This window comes from Salmo salar, chromosome 15, assembly GCF_965601325.2.
Source record: "Salmo salar chromosome 15, fSalSal1, whole genome shotgun sequence".
In the NCBI taxonomy this organism is placed as follows: domain Eukaryota; kingdom Metazoa; phylum Chordata; class Actinopteri; order Salmoniformes; family Salmonidae; genus Salmo; species Salmo salar.
Genome location: NC_138305.1, coordinates 62,810,589 through 62,833,020, shown reverse-complemented (window position 1 = coordinate 62,833,020; position 22,432 = coordinate 62,810,589). Strand labels below are relative to the sequence as shown.

General features: G+C 43.4%; 1 protein-coding gene across 1 annotated transcript in view; it reads right to left on the bottom strand.

Moving 5' to 3' along the window:
* usta (uronyl 2-sulfotransferase a) overlaps positions 1-12,905 on the bottom strand; it is a 183,595-nt gene extending 170,690 nt beyond the window's left edge. The window contains exon 1 of the mRNA XM_014145278.3: positions 12,323-12,905. Coding sequence (XP_014000753.3) covers positions 12,323-12,548 — 226 coding nt within the window. The 5' untranslated portion in view covers positions 12,549-12,905. The remainder of the gene's footprint in view (positions 1-12,322) is intronic.
* Between the last annotated feature and the right edge of the window lie 9,527 nt (positions 12,906-22,432).

The window sequence follows — 22,432 nt, the reverse complement described above, 5'->3', positions numbered from 1 at the left end:
TTTTACAATCTCCATCAGATGACACTCCTAGGACATTATGTTAGACAATGCATGCATTTTTAGTTCTATCAAGTTCATATTTATATCCAAAAACAGCGTTTTACTATGGCATTGATGTTGAGGAAATCGTTTCCCTCCAATAACCGGCAGTCAAGTCAGCGTCACAAATTAAATAATTAAAATTAGAAAACATTGGTAAAATATTATATTGTCATTTAAAGAATTATAGATTTACATCTCTTGAACGCAATCAACTTGCCAGATTTAAAAATAACCTTACTGGGAAATCACACTTTGCAATAATCTGAGCACTGCGCCCAGAAAAATACGCGTTGCGATACAGACTAGACGTCATGTTGGGGAGATCTAAAATCGAAAATACTATGTAAATAATCCATTACCTTTGATTCTCTTCATCAGATGTCACTTCCAGGTATCACAGGTCCATAACGAATGTAGTTTTGTTCAAAAAAGCTCATCATTTATGTCCAAAAATCTCCGTCTTGTTAGCACATGATCTAAGCCAGCCGGACTTCTCGTCATGAACGAGGGGAAAAAATATATTTCCGTTCGTTCAAACATGTCAAACGTTGTATAGCATAAATCATTAGGGCCTTTTTTAACCAGAACATGAATAATATTCAAGGTGGACGAATGCATACTCTTTTATAACGTATTGGAACGAGGGTACCCAACATGAACTCGCGCGCCAGGTGTCTAATGGGACATCATCGTTCCATGGCTCTTGTTCGGTCAGATCTCCCTCCAGAAGACTCAAAACACTTTGTAAAGGCTGGTGACATCTAGTGGAAGCAATAGGAAGTGCCAAAATATTCCTCAGCCCCTGTGTTTTTCAATGGGATAGGTTTAAAGTCAATACAACACATCAGGTATCCACTTCCTGTCAGAAAATGTCTCAGGGTTTTGCCTGCCAAATGAGTTCTGTTATACTCACAGACACCATTCAAACAGTTTTAGAAACTTTAGAGTGTTTTCTATCCATATATAATAAGTATATGCATATTCTAGTTACTGGGTAGGATTAGTAACCAGATTAAATCGGGTACATTTTTTTTATCCAGACGTGCAAATGCTGCCCCCTAGCCCTAACAGGTTAAGGCTAATCTGAAGATGGTGCTGGCTAAAGCTAAAACTGGCGTGTAGAGAGTATAGGGATATTGTTATCCACGTCGGCACCAACGATGTTAGGATGAAACAGTCAGAGGTCACCAAGCGCAACATAGCTTCAGCGTGTAAATCAGCTAGAAAGATGTGTCGGCATCGAGTAATTGTCTCTGGCCCCCTCCCAGTTAGGGGGAGTGATGAGCTCTACAGCAGAGTCTCACAACTCAAATCGCTGGTTGAAAAATGTTTTCTGCCCCTCCCAAAAGATAGAATTTGTAGATAATTGGCCCTCTTTCTGGGACATACCCACAAACAGGACCAAGCCTGGCCTGTTGAGGAGTGACGGACTCCATCCTAGCTGGAGGTGTGCTCTCATCTTATCTACGAACATAGACAGGGCTCTAACTCCCCTAACTCCCCTAGCCAGCCTGCCAGCTTAGTGGAGTCTGCCACTAGCATAGTCAGTGTAGTCAGCTCAGCTATCCCCATTGAGACTGTGTCTGTGCCTTGACCTAGGTTGGGCAAAACTAAACATGGCGGTGTTCGCCATAGCAATCACACTGGAATAAAGACCTCCTCCATTCCTGCCATTATTGAAAGAGATTGTGATACCTCATATCTCAAAATAGGGCTACTTAATGTTAGATCCCTCACTTCCAAGGCAGTTATAGTCAATGAACTAATCACTGATCATAATCTTGATGTGATTGGCCTGACTGAAACATGGCTTAAGCCTGATGAGTTTACTGTGTTAAATGAGGCCTCACCTCCTGGTTACACTAGTGACCATATCCCCGCGCATCCCGCAAAGGCGGAGTTGTTGCTAACATTTATGATAGAAAATTCAAATTTACAAAAAAAAAACGACGTTTTCGTCTTTTGAGCTTCTAGTCATGAAATCTATGCAGCATACTCAATCACTTTGTATAGCTACTGCTTACAGGCCTCCTGGGTCATATACAGCGTGCCTCACTGAGTTCCCTGAATTCCTATAGTCATGGCAGATAATATTCTAATGTTTGGTGACTTTAATATTCACATGGAAAAGTCCACAGACCCATTCCAAAAGGCTTTCAGAGCCATCATCGACTCAGTGGGTTTTGTCCAACATGTCTCCGGACCTACTCACTGCCACAGTCATACTCTGGACCTAGTTTTTGTCCCGTGGAATAAATGTTGTGGATCTTAATGTTTTTCCTCATAATCCTGGACTATCGGACCACCATTTTATTACGTTTGCAATCGCAGCAAATAATCTGCTTAGACCCCAACCAAGGATCATCAAACGTTGTGCTATAAATGGACAACCCAAAGATTCCTAGATGCCCTTCCAGACTCCCTCCACCTACCCAAGGACGTCAGAGTACAAAAATCAGTTAACCACCTAACTGAGGAACTCAATTTAACCTTGCGCAATACCCTAGATGCAGTCGCACCCCTAAAAACTAAAAACATTTGTCATAAGAAACTAGCTCCCTGGAATACAGAAAATACCCGAGCTCTGAAGCAAGCTTCCAGATAATTGGAACGGAAATGGCGCCACACCAAACTGGAAGTCGACTAGCTTGGAAAGACAGTACCATGCAGTATCGAAGTGTCACGTCCTGACCAGTAAAGGGGTCTATTTGTTATTGTAGTTTGGTCAGGACGTGGCAGAGGGTATTTGTTTTCATGGTTTTGTGTATATGTTTAGATAGAGGGATATTTTGTGTAGAGTGTTTCTGGGGTTTATTGGTGTAAGTGTCGATGTAGAGGGGGTAGTTGATTTAGGTGGTTCGGGGTGTGTGTGTATTGTAGAGGGGTATTTGATTTATGTGTTCCGGGGTGTTGGGTATGTTCTTGTGTTTGTATTTCTATGGGGCAGTTCTAGTTTTGTATTTCTGTGTTGGCCTGGTATGACTCTCAATCAGGAACAGCTGTACATCGTTGTTGCTGATTGAGAGTCATACTTAGGGAGCTTGTTTTCATCTGTCACTTTGTGGGAGGTTATTTCCGTGTTTAGCGTTATGCCTTACAGGACTGTCTATCGTCGTTGTGTTTTTGTATACGTGTTTGTTTTTGGTTTCCCTTCTTTATCCTAATAAAAGAAGATGAGTGTACATATACCCGCTGCGTTTTGGTCTCAACCCTACGACTACCGTGACACGGAGAGCCCTCACTTCTGCTCGATCATCCTATTTTTCCAACTTAATTGAGGAAAATAAGTACAATCCAAAATGTATTTTTGATACTGTCGCAAAGCTAACTAAAAAGCAGCATTCCCCAAGAGAGGATGGCTTTCACTTCAGCAGCGATAAATTCATGAACTTCTTTGAGGAAAAGATAATGATCATTAGAAAGCAAATGACGGACTCCTCTTTAAATCTGCGTATTCCTCCAAAGCTCAGTTGTCCTGAGTCTGCACTACTCTGCCAGGACCTAGGATCAAGGTAGACACTCAAGTGTTTTACTACCATATCTCTTGACACAATGATGAAAATAATCATGGCCTCTAAACCTTCAAGCTGCATACTGGACCCTATTCCAACTAAACTACTGAAAGAGCTGCTTCCTGTGCTTGGCCCTCCTATGTTGAACATAATAAATGGCTCTCTATCCATCTCATGTGTACCAAACTCACTAAAAGTGGCAGTAATAAAGCCTCTCTTGAAAAAGCCAAACCTAGACCCAGAAAATATAAAAAACTAATCGGCCTATATCGAATCTCCCATTCCTCTCAAAACAAATTGAAAAAGCTGTTGCGCAGCAACTCACTGCCTTCCTGAAGACAAACAATGTATATGAAATGCTTCAGTCTGGTTTTAGACCCCATCATAGCACTGAGACTGCACTTGTGAAGGTGGTAAATTACCTTTTAATGGCGTCAGACCGAGGCTCTGCACCTGTCCTCGTGCTCCTTTTGATGCCATCGATCACTACATTCTTTTGGAGAGATTGGAAACCCAAATTGGTCTACACGGACAAGTTCTGGCCTGGTTTAGATCTTATCTGTCGGAAAGCTATCAGTTTGTCTCTGTGGATGGTTTGTCTTCTGACAAATCAACTGTAAATTTGGGTGTTCCTCAAGGTTCCGTTTTAGGACCACTATTGTTTTCACTATATATTTTACCTCTTGGTGATGTCATTCGGAAACATAATGTTAACTTTCACTGCTATGCGGATGACACACAGCTGTACATTTCGATGAAACATGGTGAAGCACCAAAATTGCCCTCGCTGGAAGGCTGTGTTTCAGACATAAGGAAGTGGATGGCTGCAAATGTTCTACTTTTAAACTCGGACAAAACGGAGATGCTTGTTCTAGGTCCGAAGAAACAAAGATCTTCTGTTGAATCTGACAATTAATCTTGATGGTTGTACAGTCGTCTCAAATAAAACTGTGAAGGACGTCGGTGTTACTCTGGACCCTGATCTCTCTTTTGACGAATATATCAAGACTGTTTCAAGGACTGCTTTTTTTCCATCTACGTAACATTGCAAAAATCTGAAACTTTCTGTCCAGAAATGATGCAGAAAAATTAATCCATGCTTTAGTGACTTCTAGGTTAGACTTCTGTAATACTCTACTTTCCGGCTACCCGGATAAAGCACTAAATAAACTTCAGTTAGTGCTAAACACAGCTGCTAGAATCTTGACTAGAACCAAAAAATGTGATCATATTACTCCAGTGCTAGCCTCTCTCCACTGGCTTCCTGTTAAGGCAAGGGCTGATTTCAATGTTTAACTGCTAACCTACAAAGCATTACATGGGCTTGCTCCTACCCATCTTTCCGATTTGGTCCTGCCGTACATACCTACACGTACGCTACGGTCACAAGACGCAGGCCTCCTAACTGTCCCTAGAATTTCTAAGCAAACAGCCGGAGGCAAGGCTTTCTCCTATAGATCTCCATTTTTATGGAATGGTCTGTCTACCCATGTGAGAGACGCAGACTCGGTCTCAACCTTTAAGTCTTTATTGAAGACTCATCTCTTCAGTAGGTCCTATGATTGAGTGTAGTCTGGCCCAGGAGTGTGAAGGTGAACGGAAAGGCACTGGAGCAACGAACCGCCCTTGCTGTCTCTGCCTGGCCGGTTCCCCTCTCTCCACTGGGATTCTTTGCCTCTAACCCTATTACAGGGGTTGAGTCACTGGCTTACTTGTGCTCTTCCATGCCGTCCCTAGGAGTGGTGCGTCACATGAGTGGGTTGAGTAACTGACGTGATCTTCCTGTCTGGGTTGGCGCCCCCCCCTTGGGTTGTGCCGTGGCGTAGATCTTTGTGGGCTATACTCGGCCTTGTCTCAGGATGGTAAGTTGGTGGTTGAAGATATCCCTCTAGTGGTGTGGGGGCTGTGCTTTGGCAAAGTGGGTGGGGTTATATTCTGCCTGTTTGGCCCTGTCCGGGGGTATTGTCGGACGGGGACACAGTGTCACCCGACCCCTCCTGTCTCAGCTTCCAGTATTTATGCTGCAGTAATTTATGTGTCGCGGGGCTAGGGTCAGTCTGTTATATCTGGAGTATTTCTCCTCTCTTGTCCGGTGTCCTGTGTGAATTTATGTATGCTCTCTCTATTCTTTCTTTCTTTCTCTCAGAGGACCTGAGCCCTAGGACCATGCCTCAGGACTACCTGGCCTGATGACTCCTTGCTGTCCCCAGTCTACCTGGCCATGCTGCTGCTCCAGTTTCAACTGTTCTGCCTGCGGCTATGGAACCCTGACCTGTTCACCGGACGTGCTTCCTGTCCCAGACCTGCTGGTTTCAACTCTCTAGAGACAGTAGAGATACTCTGAATGATCGGCTATGAAAAGGCAACTGACATTTACTCCTGAGGTGCTGACCTGTTGCACCCTCGACAACCACTGTGATTATTATTATTTGACCCTGCTGGTCATCTATGAACATTTGAACATCTTGACCATGTTCTGTTATAATCTCCATCCGGCACAGGCAGAAGAGGACTGGCCACCTCTCATAGCCTGGTTCCTCTCTAGGTTTCTTCCTAGGGAGTTTTTCCTAGCCACCGTGCTTCTACACCTGCATTGCTTGCTGTTTGGGGTTTTAGGCTGGGTTTCTGTACAGCTGATGTAAGAAGGGCTTTATAAATAAATTTGATTTGATAGAGGGTGCACAGAGGGACATGTCAAAATGCAGAATTTTGGCACTTTATCAAATCTTTATTCATTAATTTAATTTATTAAATTCTCCATGTGTTCTATATATAAGGGCACTTCATTTATTATAACAGGCTTTTAAAATGTAATATTGGTGCACAATTCCTACCTAACATATCAACGAGACTCCACTCTGAGAAATACATTCAAACACGCATGCACGCACACGCCCTAGGCAAGCGCACACAAACACACACACGAACATACGCACTCACACAGAAAAACACTCAGACACTCACACATGCACGCTTGCACACACGCACCATTCTCACACACACCAACACATGCACACCGTCTGACCTATAGTGAGACTATATAGCCTCGCTATTGTTATTTTACTGCTGCCCTTTAATTATTTGTTACTTTTATTTCAATATTTTTTTATGTAGGTATTTTTCTTAAAACTGCATTGTTCGATAAGGGCTTGTAAGTAAGCATTTCACTGTTGTATTTGGCGCAGGTGACAAATAACATTTGATTTGATTTGACTATAAGTTTACATGTAACTTTTTTTTACACTATGATTTGACAGTATGATACACTATGATTAAGAGTCAGTTAATATGCACTTGTGTGATATATGAGTGGTGGATGGATGGAGAGTGGCCTAATGTTTAAACACTTGCTCTTACTTTCAAACACTGGCCCAGACACTAGGCTTCTGATTCCTCTGAGGCTTCACTTTCAGAACCCACATTGCTTGACATTTCTCTTCCGCTGAGTGAACTGTACAGTACTTCAGCAAATTTCCCAAACTATCTTCCATTAAAATGACATCTCAATCTAAATAGCACCTCCTTTTCTGCTCCAAATGACCCCCGACATGTATACACACGCACGCACACACCTTTGAATAGCGGATCTGTGGAGGCTGCTTGGCACGTTCCACAGAAATAATTGAATTAGAGGGAGATTTTGGGGCCCGATCACTTTGTGTGTGTGTGTTAATGAGAGGGAACGGAGAGGAGCGGGGGTCGGTTACCACGGCGATAAATTGAGTGACAACCTCAAACACCAACCTCCCCACTGGCCCAAACAAAACAGGGCCTGTTCCTCCTACAGTACCTCTAAGTGAGTGAGCGAGACACGCACCCCCACACACACATACATACACACACACTCTCTCACTCTCAAACACACACACAATCCTACCTCGGTATGAATCAAAGAGAAACACACACAAACATACCAAACACACACACATACACACACACTCAGGACCCCGCCAGGAATTCTCACACACTCCTTGGCACAGCGCAGCCAAAAGTAACACGAGCGGCTGAAGGTAAATAAATCAGCCGGATCGCCCGACTCCCATTAAAGCCTGCTGGTCTGCACTGGGATACAAATCACTCCGTGACACTGAGGGACAACCACACAATAATGCATTATTCCCACAGAATTCCAATTTTGACCATTTATTCCAGCTTTATTCCAGCCTGGGAGGTTTGTTATTTTGCCTCTGTGCATTGGGAGCACTGCCTCCCCTCACCTGGCTCAGTTAAACACATCTGTCACAAACCCACAGGGGGAGGGAGGGGAGGAGGGAGGGAGGGGGGAGAGAGAGGGAGCAGGAGAGAGAAGTTATAGGAGAGAAGAGGAAAGAGGAGGGAGAAGAAAGGAGACAAAAAAAGGACAGAGAGCAAGAGCAAGACAAAAAAGCAAACTGAGACTTTGAGATTCTGCCATCCCTTGTGTTGAGTGACCTTAAAGAACACTAGAAGAAGCTCTTACAGCAACAGCCAAAAGTGCTCCATGAACTATCTACTTGTGGAAGCACTTTCTCCATGTCTCCATGCCCCCCCCCCCAAAGTGTAATATATGTAGCGGGCAATTCCATGTCTTTTAGTTATTGAATTACAATAAGTGAATTGGATTTACACCCAATGACAGAATTGCGGTAACGGAATTTCATCATGGGTCCCTGGTCTGTACTACACAGAAATACATAATTATGGATATGAATGTAAATAGGTACACAAAGGCAGAAATATGCAATATCCTCCTTTGCAGATTTGGGTATTATTATTTTGCGTTTTAATCACTTACTAATTCATGAACAAAATTGATATCAGTAAAAACACTATAACTAATTGATAGATCTACCTTTACTTTCATTATCCTCCCTCAATAGGGAAAAAAATTGACAATATCTTAAAGATATGTGGGTTTCAAGGCACAAGGAAATGTGTATTCAACTTACAGAAGGCAGAAAAAAACTATCCTAAATGAAATATATGTGTTGATATTAGTTGGCAGGGGTCTTTAACTTCAACATGATTGTGTTTTGATGTATTTCTAATACCTTGGAAGACTTTTTCTGGTAGATGTTTTATAAGACCTCTTTTTCATCTGTTTGACAAGAAATCAAAGCATTTGCTTATTCCAAATTTGTGGGACGGAAAATGGTTGAAATAGTTATATATGCCTTAATTTCTCAAAAATATAGACTCTTAGCTTTCATTTGACATTCTCCTATGAACTTCACATGTTGGTGCTCATGGGTCCTTTTACATGGAAATGACCTAGAACTAATGATAGATTCCCCAGTAAGTGATTAATCATTACCCCAATGCATCAGCGGTATAGTTATGTAACCATTACATAATGTTCCCCCAACCCCTGGAAGCCCCTTATAGTAGCCCAGTGTTTGACAGGCCCAGAGGTAGGACTACACAGACGCCTGGGCTTTCTTCAGTAGGAAAATGCTCTGGACCATGACTTCATTCATCTTTCTAGCTAGGTTCCCTTTCATTTCCACACGTCTGTGTGTCTGGAGATTATCGGGATGCAAGGGAAGACTGTCCTTGTGTAACTGTTTTCGTGTGGCCATCTGTTTTTGAGTGTGTTGAAGTCAGTGTGTTTGTGTGTGTGTTTGTGCGTGCGTGTGAAGGAAAATCAATCTGACCCAGAGGGATTAGTGCCTGTGTGGTGAGTGACTCTGGTTCTGTTCCAGATGTTTATCAGTTCATCAAACCTATAGAACAAAAAGAACAGAACACACGTGTAGTACAGAACAAATCCATACACACACACATAAGAACGTAGCACACGCACGCACACATGAATGCAGCGCACGCGCACACGCACACACACACACACACACACACACACAGACTGTGCTGTGTGTGACCTGCTGATATGAAGTCACTTCAGGACTTGAGGCTGGTGTTGTTCACACAAAAAAATGAGGGTTCATTTGGAAGGGTGATGTATTTTATGTGGAACCATAATGACTCAAAGAACCCTATGAGTTCTTCAATGGTTATTTGCAGTTCACAAAACGGTTCTTTGCTCTTTTAGTGATAATTCAAATCTAGGACAGGTGGCTCATTAGAATATTTTATGGCGTGGTTTGCACACAGCTCTTTTTGTGCAACCTTGAGTGAGAGTTTCATTCCAGTTGATCTAATGTGTTGTGTTATGCTATTATATATTGTATGACTATGGCCGGTGACTGTGTCTTGTGAAAGTCTTGCGTATGGCCTTGTGACAATTGAGAACAGTTGACTAAATCAGTCAGTGGTTCTCAATTTGCTCCTCTGGGACCCCAAGCTGTTCCAGAGGTAGCTCACTTGATTCAACTTGTCAATTAACACAATAGAAAATTCTCCATAAAGGTTCCATGAAGAATCCTAAAAAAGTGTTCTATATAGCCCCAAAAAGGGTTGAAACCATAGCAGAACCCTTTTTTGTGCTATATTGAAGAAAAACATTATGGTTCTTTATAGCACCATACAGGTTCCATTTAGAACGTTATCAGCATGATTCTTTGTTTAACCTTCAAAAAAGTGTTCTATAGCCTATGGCACCAAAAAGGGTTCTGCTATGGTTACAATCCAAAGAACACCTATCTGGTACTATTTATTTCTGAGATCTATCCGCTGCCTTCGACACCGTGAACCATCAGATCCTCCTCTCCACCCTCTCAGGGCTGGGTGTCTCAGGCTCTGCACACTCCTGGATTGTATCCTACCTGGCAGGCTGGTTGTACCAGGTGAACTGAAAAGGATCTGTGTCTGCACCACATACTCTCACTACTGGTGTCCCCCAGGGCTTGGTTCTAGGCCCTCTCCTCTTCTCATACACCAAGTGACTTGGTGCTGTCATATCCACACATGGTCTCTCCTATCATTGCTATGTGGATGACACTCAACAAATTTTTTCCTTCCCCCTTCTGAAACTCAGGTGGCAACACGCATCTCTGCGTCCCTGGCATATCTCTCAGCTTGGATGTCGGCTCAACCTCGACAAACAGAGCTGCTATTCCTCCCGGGGAAGACCTTCCCACTCATCACGGTTGACAACTCCAACGTGTCCCCCTCCCTGAGTGCAAAGAACCTTGGCTTAACCCTGGACAACCCCCTGTTGTTCTCTGCAAACATCAAAGCAGTGACTCGATCCTGCAGGTTCATGCTCTACAACATCCGTAGAGTACGACTCTACCTAACACAGGAAGCGGAGCAGGTCCTAATCCAGGCTCTTGTCATCTCCCGTCTGGACTACTGCAACTCATTGTCGGCTGGGCTCCCTGCTTGTGCCATCAAACCCCTTCAATTTATCCAGAACGCTGCAGCCCGCCTGGTGTTCCATCTTCCCAAGTTCACCCATGTCACCCTGCTCCTACACACACTCCACTGGCTTCCAGTCAAAGCTCGCATCCACTACAAAACCATGGCACTTGCCTACAAAGCAGCAAGAGGAACTTCCCCTCCCTACCTTCAGGCTGTGCTAAAACCCTACATCCCAACCCAAGTACTCCATTCTGTTACCTCTGGTCTCTTGCCCTCCCACCCCTACGAGAAGGTAGCTCCCGCTCATCCCAAAGGCCTTCTCTGACCTGGCACCTCAATGGTGGAACCAGCTTCCCCCTAAAGGTAGGACCGCAGTGTCCCTGTCCATCTTCTGAAAACATCTGAAACCCTACCTCTTCCAAGTGTATCTTAAATATTCTCACAGCAACCCCCCCCCCCCCATCACTTACTTTGCTGATAGGTACATTATTGAGGACAAATGTACTCACTATGACTGAGATATGGGGTTGTCTCACCTAGCTATCTTAAGTTGAATTCACTAAATGTTCTGGATAAGAGCATCTGCTAAATTACTACAATGTAAATGTAGAAAAAAAATTGTGTGCAAAGAGAATTAATAGGCCTCAAGTCTGACCATGAGAATCTGAACATTCATCTAACACTGAGCCCAACACACACTGAATATGGGTAGCCTACATACAGGATTTTAAAACGTTTCACAATGGTCTTTTGACACCGAATTTCATTGGAAAGAAATCCATAATGGTTGAATACTAATGATCAATCCGAAGCAGATCACGAGTGACTGATTGACGGGTTTCGAGAAGTTGCATGTGAATACAGCGCTTCATCTGGTGCTTCCTGTCTCCGTTTTGTCACTCACCAAAGCGTCACTTCAGACCTGCTATGTGACAGTCCATAGTGCGCATCAGCCCGTTTACAGAAACACCAAGGCAACACAGTATTCATCTTTACAGTTGTCGGGGTTAGGTTACCATATCATGCCCCTCAACTGCTCAACCAAAGAATCACTGCCATTAGCTACAAATTACAATACTTTGTGTGCGCACACAAATGAGGTGTATCTTCATTCACCAATTGGAATCAATGTGGCATTGACGCTCAGGCATAATGCAATCGGCTTTATATTAAGAAACACTATCTCAATGGATTTAAAATTGGAAATGAACGACAACAAACACATTTACATTTCCTCTGTCTCTGGGTCATTAATCTAAGTGGACCCATTGGCCTCGAATCGGGCTAATATATAAAAATAAAATAAAAAGATTATGCATAGCCAGAGGTGAGGAGTGGTAACAGTATGCAACAGTAAACTTGCTGTAACACGTCCTCAAAGAGTGGTGTATAGCCTGCTAAAGAGCCGAAACAACTTTAATGGTATACTTGTACACGTTGGTAATGTTGCAAAACACTAGGCTACTCAATAGCCTCAGCACCACCAGAAGAGTGATTCGAAACAAAATGAAAACTGCGTAAATTCTTACCGAGATAATGTCGGATGTCCAGCAGAATTTTGGGGGGTCCTCCATTCAACTGGTAAAACAGAGACCCAAAACAGAAGAGAAAAAGAGTAGCCATACAGAAACCATAACCTCTCAGGGAAAAACGCAACGGAACCGCTGAGAGAAAGGCGAACTTTTTGTTTTTCCGATCTCTAACGTGGTTTGGAGTCTGGTTGTTGTGAAGGGGACTGTTGCTGAAATTCTTCATAATCTCCTCCTCACAAAGCGCCGCCGAGACCGGTAGTCACCCATCCACCTGTGCAAAGTGAAACTTCTTGCTTTGATATCATTTGAAACGGACACCTATTCAGAAACTCAGGCACCCGGCGCCACCACGAGTTGTTTTTTCGCACACGGTTTTCGCCTCCCGTTCTGTCCCTCTCGTCTGTTCTCGCCGGACTATTACTGCAAATGAAGTTGCGAGTCCATCCTTCGGCTGAGATTTTTAGGGCCAGCAGTGGTGTCAGATTACTGAACGTGGAAAAAAGTTCAGCACATAGGCTTATTTGCAGTAAATTTAGGTGCAAAACAGCGTCACTGTGTGTACAGCAACATACCACATTTGGTGTGTTCTCATTCGGTTATGATCCGCTTTCATTTTACAGCAAGGGTGAAGGAGCTGGGGGGACATGTCCCCCCCAATGTTAGAATCAGCCCCCCTCCAATAAAAAATAACACCCGAACGCTATTGACTGCTTTGTTCTCACTCTGGGTTGTTAGAAGCAGTGGGTGAGTGAGAGAAAAAGCACAGTGTGCAGCATCACCATCATTACTCACTCATTACTCTGGGTAAAGTTGTTGTTGGCAACAACAAAGTATGTTTAAGTAAAAAGTATATGCATGTGAATATACTTTGATGTGTTAGAACGAATGTGAGCAACTATAAGTGTTCTCCTGGCTAGTAGCTAGACAGCGTTACATTTACAGTTTTATCATTTTTAGCTGTGTCAGGTTTTATTTAACTAGCTAATTCTGGGACGTTCTGGTTGTGTGAAAAACTTAGAGTGAATGTTTTTGAGGGCAAGAATACTGGCTAGCTATAGAATGAATTGCACAATACCTGTCCTTGTCTTCATCATAGGGTCAGCAAGATAGCAATGGATGTGCCACCAGTCAAGAAGAGAAAAAATAGGACATAAGAGTTTTTTTAAAGGAGTGCAAAGGACTTTTTACTTAAGGTCCTTGGCAACTGCCGCACACCACCCCTGGCAAACTCTCTTACAAATTCGAGTGCTTTCAGCTTAGATGTTTGAGTGCTTTTCAACTTCATCACAGTGATTATGGGTCATGAAGGTCAGTTCCATGTGTTGAGACTTTGTTTGGTGCTATCATGATCATGGCAGGAGAGTGACAGCCATGAACAGACAGAGGGAGCGAGAGAGAGAGGGCACAAACCAAATGCTAAGCTCAACAAGCTCTCACATGCTCACGTCAAAATTAGACATTCATGTTTCTCAAACATCAAATTTCAAAGTTCTTCCAAATGTCAAATTTCAAAGTGAGAATTGCCACTCCAAGCCCATAGACTGATGATCTGTTATGGTGTGAATAAATCTGAATGATCATATATGCTCTTTGCTGAAAGGATAACATCTTAAGTCCAGAGGGTGTATTGCATGTATTAAAGGTGCAATATGCAGAAATTGCTCCTTCATTTCCTGGTAGCTAAACTTTTAATAGCTCGCCTAATTTCAGTTTATGTAACAAAACAAGAATCATTGTACCATCTAAACCGCTTTGAAATATAGTTTCAATAACCAGAAATGTTGTATTTTCTGCTGTTTGAAGCTGGTGCACAAAACCGAAAGTAAAAGACGCAAAGACTAAACGTAAGAACGGGAAGTATAGAAATAGCACACATAGAACAGAATTACCGCTTCTTAGACTTGCTTTAAATGAGATTGACAGATCTATCACTCAAATTTCTATGTGAATTTGGTTGGATCATCAAAAAAGTTACATATTGCAGCCTTAACTTAATGCAGGAGAGAGGCAGCCATGATAATACACAGACAGACAGACAGAGCAGGAGGAGAGAGAGAGGCCACAAACCAACAGGAAAGATAGTGCTTCTTCAAGCTCATAGAGTTCATAGACTGATGTTCTGTCATAGTGTGAATCAATCTGAGTTATCATTTCATTCTCTCTGATGAAATGATTGCAGCTTAAGTCTAGAGAGTGTATTGCATGTGGATTTACATGCAGGAGAGAGGCAGCCATGATGATATTTTGTTTTTGGTAATTGTGGAGATTTAGTCATTTCAGTTTGACCTTTTTTTTAAATGATTTTACTGTGTATGTTGGTGGTTATTATTACAGTATAGTATTATATGTTAAAAACATTACGTTAAGTTTCAAACCATGAGTAACGGGTGTCATAAGGATCAGACCAAAACGCAGCGGGAACGTGTATACTCATCTTTTTAATGTGAAGAAGGAAAAACAAACAAATCACGTATACAAAACAAACGACACTAACAGTCCTATCAGGTACTCAGACACTAAACAGGAGACAACTACCCACAAATCCCATGACAAAAACACTCTGGACAAGGCACTGTTGCCGGAAGCTCTGGACAGGGACTGCGCACTGAAGACCTGATGCGTGGAGCTGGCTTAGGACGTGCCAGACTAGGGACACGCACCACAGGGCTAGTGCGAGGAGCAGGAGCAGGACAAGCTGGATTGGGCTGACGCACTGGAGGCCTGGCGCGTGGGGCTGGTAGTGGAGGTAGCAGACTGGAGACACGCACCCCAAGGCTAGTGCGAGGAGCGGGAACAGGACGTACTGGACTGGGCTGATGCACTGGAAGCCTAGTGCGTGGTGCTGGCTTTGGAGGCGCCCGACTAGGGACACGCACCTCAAGGCTAGTGCGAAGAGCGGGAACAGGGTAAACCGGACCCAGAATATGTATTGGAGGTCTGGAGCATATGGCCTGCACAACCCTTCCTGGCTGAGTGCTTAATATAGCCTGGCCATGCTGAGGAGCTTCTATCGATTGCACCGGCCTTTGAATGCTTCTTTGCGATACAGTGCGCACTTCCGCATAGCTCGGTGCCTTCTTCATTCGTTGCTCCTCATAATAAGCATGGGGAGTTGGCTTAGCCCTTGGCCCAGCCAATCTTCCCGTGTGCCCCCCCCCAAAAAAAAATGTTTTTATTGGGGCTGCCTCAGTCTCCTCCAGCTTCATTCGTTTATCCTCCCAAAATCTTAGTTCATCCGCCCATGTCCATCCTTCTCCCCGATGCTCCAAACCCTGTGTACCTGCATAGCGTTCCCGGTCCTCTCCAGTCTTCCTCCATGGTCCTTTTCCAGCTAGAATCTCCTCCCAAGTCCATGACTCCCTGTAGTCCACCTGCTGCTCCTTCCTCCGCTGCTTGGTCCTTTGGTGGTGGGTAGTTCTGTAACGGGTGTCGTAAGGATCAGACCAAAACGCAGTGGGAACGTGTACACTCATTCAAATCAAATTTATTTATATAGCCCTTCTTACATCAGCTGATATCTCAAAGTGCTGTACAGAAACCCAGCCTAAAACCCCAAACAGCAAGCAATGCAGGTGTAGAAGCACGGTGGCTAGGAAAAACTCCCTAGAAAGGCCAAAACCTAGGAAGAAACCTAGAGAGGAACCAGGCTATGAGGGGTGGCCAGTCCTCTTCTGGCTGTGCCGGGTGGAGATTATAACAGCACATGGCCTAGATGTTCAAATGTTCATAAATGACCAGCATGGTCAAATAATAATAATCATAGTAGTTGTCGAGGGTGCAACAAGTCAGTAACACAAGAGTAAGTGTCAGTTGGCTTTTTCATAGCCAATCTTTGAGAGTATCTCTACCGCTCCTGCTGTCTCTAGAGAGTTGAAAACAGCAGGTCTGGGACAGGTAGCACGTCCGGTGAATAGGTCAGGGTTCCAGCAGGTCTGGGACAACAGGTCTGGGACAGGTAGCACGTCCGGTGAACAGGTCAGGGTTCCATAGCTGCAGGCAGAACAGTTGGAACTGGAGCAGCAGCACGGCCAGGTGAACTGGGGACAGCAAGGAGTCATCAAGCCAGGTAGTCCTGAGGCATGGTCCTAGGGCTCAGGTCCTCTGAGAGAGAGAAAGAAAGAAAGAAAGAAAGAGAGAATTAGAGAGAGCATATTTACATTCACACAGGACACCGGAAAAGACAAGAGAAATACTCCAGATGTGACAGACTGACCCTAGCCCCCCGACACATAAACTACTGCAGCATAAATACTGGAGGCTGAGACAGGAGGGGTCAGGAGACACTGTGGCCCCATCCGATGAAACCCCCGGACAGGGCCAAACAGGTAGGATATAACCAAACCCACTTTGCCAAAGCACAGCCTCCACACCACTGGAGGGATATGTCCAAACACCAACATACCATCCCGGGACAAGGCCGAGTATAGCCCACAAAGATCTCCGCCACGGCACAGCCCAAGGGGGGGCGCCAACCCAGACAGGAAGACCACGTCAGTGACTCAACCCACTCAAGTGACGCACCCCTCCCAGGGACGGCATGGAAGAACACCAGTAAGCCAGTGACTCAGCCCCCGTAATAGGGGTAGAGGCAAAGAATCCCAGTGGAAAGAGGGGAAACCGGCCAGGCAGAGACAGCAAGGGCGGTTCGTTGCTCCAGCCTTTCCGTTCACCTTCACACCCCTGGGCCAGACTACACTTAATCATAGGACCTACTGAAGAGATGTGTCTTCACTGAAGACTTAAAGGTTGAGACTGAGTCTGCATCTCTCACATGGGTAGGCAGACCATTCCATAAAGAATGGCCTTCCCTGTAGCTCAGAACAGCCTTCCCTGTAGCTCAGTTGGTAGAGTATGGTGTTTGCAACACCAGGGTTAAATGACTAAAATGTAAATGTAAATAAAAATTGAGCTCTATAGGAGAAAGCCCTGCCTCCAGTTGTTTGCTTAGAAATTCTAGGAACAATTAGGAGGCCCGCGTCTTGTGACTGTAGTGTACGTGTAGGTATGTACGGCAGGACCAAATCGGAAAGATAGGTAGGAGCAAGCCCATGTAATGCTTTGTAGGTTAGCAGTAAAACCTTGAAATCAGCCCTTGCCTTAACAGGAAGCCAGTGTAGGGAGGCTAGCACTGGAGTAATATGATCACATTTTTTGGTTCTAGTCAGGATTCTAGCAGCCGTATTTAGCACTAACTGAAGTTTATTTAGTGCTTTATCCGGGTAGCCGGAAAGTAGAGCATTGCAGTAGTCCAACCTAGAAGTAACAAAGGCATGGATTAATTTTTCTGCGTCATTTTTGGACAGAAAGTTTCTGAATTTTGCAATGTTACGTAGATGGAAAAAAGCTGTCCTTGAAACAGTCTTGATATGTTCTTCAAAAGAGAGATCAGGGTCCAGAGTAACACCGAGGTCCTTCAGTTTTATTTGAGACGACTGTACAACCATCCAGATTAATTGTCAGATTCAACAGAAGATCTCTTTGTTTCTTGGGACCTAGAACAAGCATCTCTGTTTTGTCCGAGTTTAAGAGTAGAAAGTTAGCAGCCATCCACTTCCTTATGTCTGAGACACAGGCTTCTAACGAGGGCAATTTTCATTGAAATGTACAGCTGTGTGTCATCCGCATAGCAGTGAAATTTAACATTATGTTTTCGAATGACATCCCCAAGAGGTAAAATATATAGTGAAAACAATAGTGGTCCTAAAACGGAACCTTGAGGAACATCGAAATTTACAGTTGATTTGTCAGAGGACAAACCATTCACAGAGACAAACTGATATCTTTCCTACAGATAAGACCTAAACTAGGCCAGAACTTGTCCATGTAGACCAATTTGGGTTTCCAATCTCTCCAAAAGAATGTGGTGATCGATGGTATCAAAAGCAGCACTAAGATCTAGGAGCATGAGGACAGACGCAGAACCTCGGTCTGACGTCATTAAAAGGTCATTTACCACCTTCACAAGTGCAGTCTCAGTGCTATGATGGGGTCTAAAACCAGACTGAAGCGTTTCGTGTACATTGTTTGTCTTCAGGAAGGCAGTGAGTTGCTGCGCAACAGCTTTTTCTACATTTTTGAGAGGAATGGAAGATTCGATATAGGCCGATAGTTTTTTATAATTTTTGGGTCAAGATTTGGCTTTTTCAAGAGAGGCTTTATTACTGCCACTTTTAGTGAGTTTGGTACGCATCTGGTGGATAGAGAGCCGTTTATTATGTTCAACATAGGAGGGCCAAGCACAGAAAGCAGCTCTTTCAGTAGTTTAGTTGGAATAGGGTCCAGTATGCAGCTTGAAGGTTTAGAGGCCATGATTATTTTCATCATTGTGTCAAGAGTTATAGTACTAAAACACTTTAGTGTCTCCCTTGATCCTAGGTCCTGGCAGGGTTGTGCAGACTCAGGACAACGGAGCTTTGGAGGAATACGCAGATTTAAAGAGGAGTCCGTAATTTGCTTTCTAATGATCATGATCTTTTCCTCAAAGAAGTTCATGAATTCATCACTCCTGAAGTGAGAGCCATCCTCTCTTGGGGAATGCTGCTTTTTAGTTAACTTTGCGACAGTATCAAAAATACATTTTGGATTGTACTTATTTTCCTCAATTAAGTTGGAAAAATAGGATGATCGAGCAGCAGTGAGGGCTCTTCGATACTGGACGGAACTGTCTTTCCAAGCTAGTCGGAAGACTTCCAGTTTGGTGTGGCGCCATTTCCGTTCCAATTTTCTGGAAGCTACTCATCTTCTTTTTAATGTGAAGAAGGAAAAACAAACAAATCACGTAACAAAACAAACGAACAACACTAACAGTCCTATCAGGTGCTCAGACACTAAACAGGAGACAACTACCAAAAAATCCCATGACAAAGACACCCCTCTTAAATAAGACCTTCAATTAGAAGCAATGAGGAGCAGATGCTTCCAATTGAAGGTCAACCCCATCAACTAAACATAGAAATAGAAAGACTAGACTAGAACATAGAAATATACTAACATAGAACATTAACCAAAACCCCGGAACACTCTAAACAAACACCCCTCTACATAAACACATAGCCCAACAAACCCCGAACCACAAAAAACAAACACCCCCTGCCATGTCCTGACCAAACTACAATAACAAATAACCCCTTTACTGGTCAGAACGTGACACCATGCAATATGTAGATCATCAGCAGTAACAATCTGACAGAGGAAGTGAGAAAAATACTAGGGAGTTCATCATACAGTAGCAGAGAAAGAGTACAAATTGGTTGTTTAATTTAATATATCCACATTAACAGTCACACTGGTATTCAGTACAGCATGAATGGCCATGGACCAAAGACAGATTGGACTGTACCAGAGTAAGTGTCCCTCTGCAAGGCCCCCCTTAGCCTTGTAAACGTGCCCATTTGTAAGTTAAGGTTTGTCTGTATCATTTTCTCAAAAGTCACTAGCAATTAACAGGTTAGGGCTGTCCACGACTAAAAAACATATTGGTCAACCGATTGGTCAATTTCAAAAGTGTATTTTTCCATATATAGACACACCCTATGTGTTTTAATAAAACCAACTATATTCATTCAGCTGATGCTTTGAAACCACTGTTTGATGAAATAAGACACAAATGACTCAAGAGGGAGCCAGAGATCAAGATAACCAGAAGAAGAAAAACTTAACCTGACCCTCCCATCCGCCTCCTACTCCTGCTGGCTTTCGCAGATTGTCCTGAAGTTGCCATTAATAGGCTCCAGGAGGAGTCGGCAACCTTTCTTATGTGGAATGACAATTTATCTTACCATTTCTACCGATCAGCATGACAGTTATGGTTTTCATATGCACATTTTCATGGAACAGTCTAATTTGTTTGATAATAGCGTCTTCATATCTCAAAATGGTTGTCATGTGGTTAATCAAAATTCTATCCAAATCTAAATGAAAATGATACAAACTTAAAAAGTAACTTCTATTGACATTGCCAACTATGTAAAAATGGCCTACATAAAGCCAACAAATAAAAACATTACAGTCTGCAGGTAGAAAATATAACTTGGGACCAGCCGGAAGCTTGCGCTAGAAAAACTTGCAACATTGTATAATATTATGGGCCCTCAGAGTTTCGGCACCAGCGAGCTCAGCAAACACAGCTGTAGGCTATTTGCACAATGGATAAGAAGTAATCAGGTAGGCCTATTTTATGGTGTTTCCGCTGGATCAGAGCAAAACATTTTTCACTTTCACACCGAGTGGTTATCGAAAGGGAGAGAGTTGGAAAGATTTTTCAAATACATTGAGGAACCATTGTCATTCCCAATGGATGTAAAAACATATTTTGTTTGCTTGCTGTTTGAGGTGAAGAAAACATTACTTTGAGAAGCTCCACAGCTCATTATTTGTGGTGTGTTAAGCCAATCAAAAATACTATCATATCCCCAAATGGGCACATTTATTTGCCTACATTTGCGTGCAGTCCAGGTATCCTGCAGATGGTGATTGATAGACCTACCTCAGACATGCTCAGAGTCAGGATAGTCAGGTGGTAAGGTACAGTAAATAAGGAGTATTTTTTTTTTTAACTCAGTCGGAGTCTCACTTACTATTGTTGAATGTTATAGTAGTACAGTCGTGGCCAAAAGTTTTGAGAATGACAGAAATATTAATTTACACAAAGTTTGCTGCTTCAGTGACTTTAGATATTTCTGTCAGATGTTACTATGGAATACTGGCATGCTGTCAATTAACTTCTGGGCCACATCCTGACTGATGGCAGCCCATTCTTGCATAATCAATGCTTGGATTTTGTCAGAATTTGTGGGATTCTCTTGAGGATTGACCACAAGTTCTCAATGGGATTAAGGTCTGGGGAGATTCCTGGCCATGGACCAAAATATCGATGTTTTGTTCCCCGAGCCACTTAGTTATCACTTCTGCCTTATGGCAAGATGCTCCATCATGCTGGAAAAGGCATTGTTCGTCACCAAACTGTTCCTGGATGGCTGGGAGAAGTTGCTTTCGGAGGATGTGTTGGTACCATTCTTTATTCATGGCTGTGTTCTTAGGCAAAATTGTGAGTGAGCCCACTCCCTTGGCTGAGAAGCAACAACACACATGAGTGGCCTCATGATGCTTTACTGTTGGCATGACACAGGACTGATGGTAGCACTCACCTTGTCTTCTCCGGACAAGTTTTTTTCCGGATGCCCCAAACAATCGTAAAGGGGATTCATCAGAGAAAAGGACTTTACCCCAGTCCTCAGCAGTCCAATCCCTGTACCTTTTGCAGAATATCAGTCTGTCCCTGATGTTTTTCCTGGAGAGAAGTGGCTTCTTTCCTGCCCTTCTTGACACCAGACCATACTCTAAAAGTCTTTGCCTTAATTGCAAAGTCCCTCTTTGCCATGCAAAAAAACATTTCCACTGCATTTCAGCCCTGCCACAAAAGGACCAGCTGACATCATGTCAGTGATTCTCACGGCACGTGTTTCCTTGCAGGTAACCATGATTGACAGAGGAAGAGCAATGATTCCAAGCACCACCCTCCTTTTGAAGCTTCCAGTCTGTTATTCGAACTCAATCAGCATGACAGAGTGATCTCCAGCCTTGTCCTCGTCAACACTCACACCTGTGTTAACGAGAGAATCACTGACATGATGTCAGCTGGTCCTTTTGTGGCAGGGCTGAAATGCAGTGGAAATGTTTTTTTGCATGGCAAAGAGGGACTTTGCAATTAATTGCAATTCATCTGATCACTCTTCATAACATTCTGGAGTATATGCAAATTGCCATCATACAAACTGAGGTAGCAGACTGTGAAAATTTATATTTGTGTCATTCTCAAAACTTTTGGCCATGACTGTAGAATATACAAAATGTTGAAATTTGGTTGTACATCAGCAATTATCTTTTTATGTCACACCAAAAAATGCTGGGTTGTTTGATTGTCACTTAGTTGGGTTGTTTGCTTTAAAAACTGCTGGTTTATCGATGCTGAGTGCTGGGTTATTGAGATATGACCCAGCGGGTCAGCCCAGAAGGCTAGAGGCATGGCTTAGGCCACCCGTGAAAGTAAATGTCATTCCGGTTAATCTGTTATGTTGGATTCTTTTCTCATGTTAAGGCTGTACACTG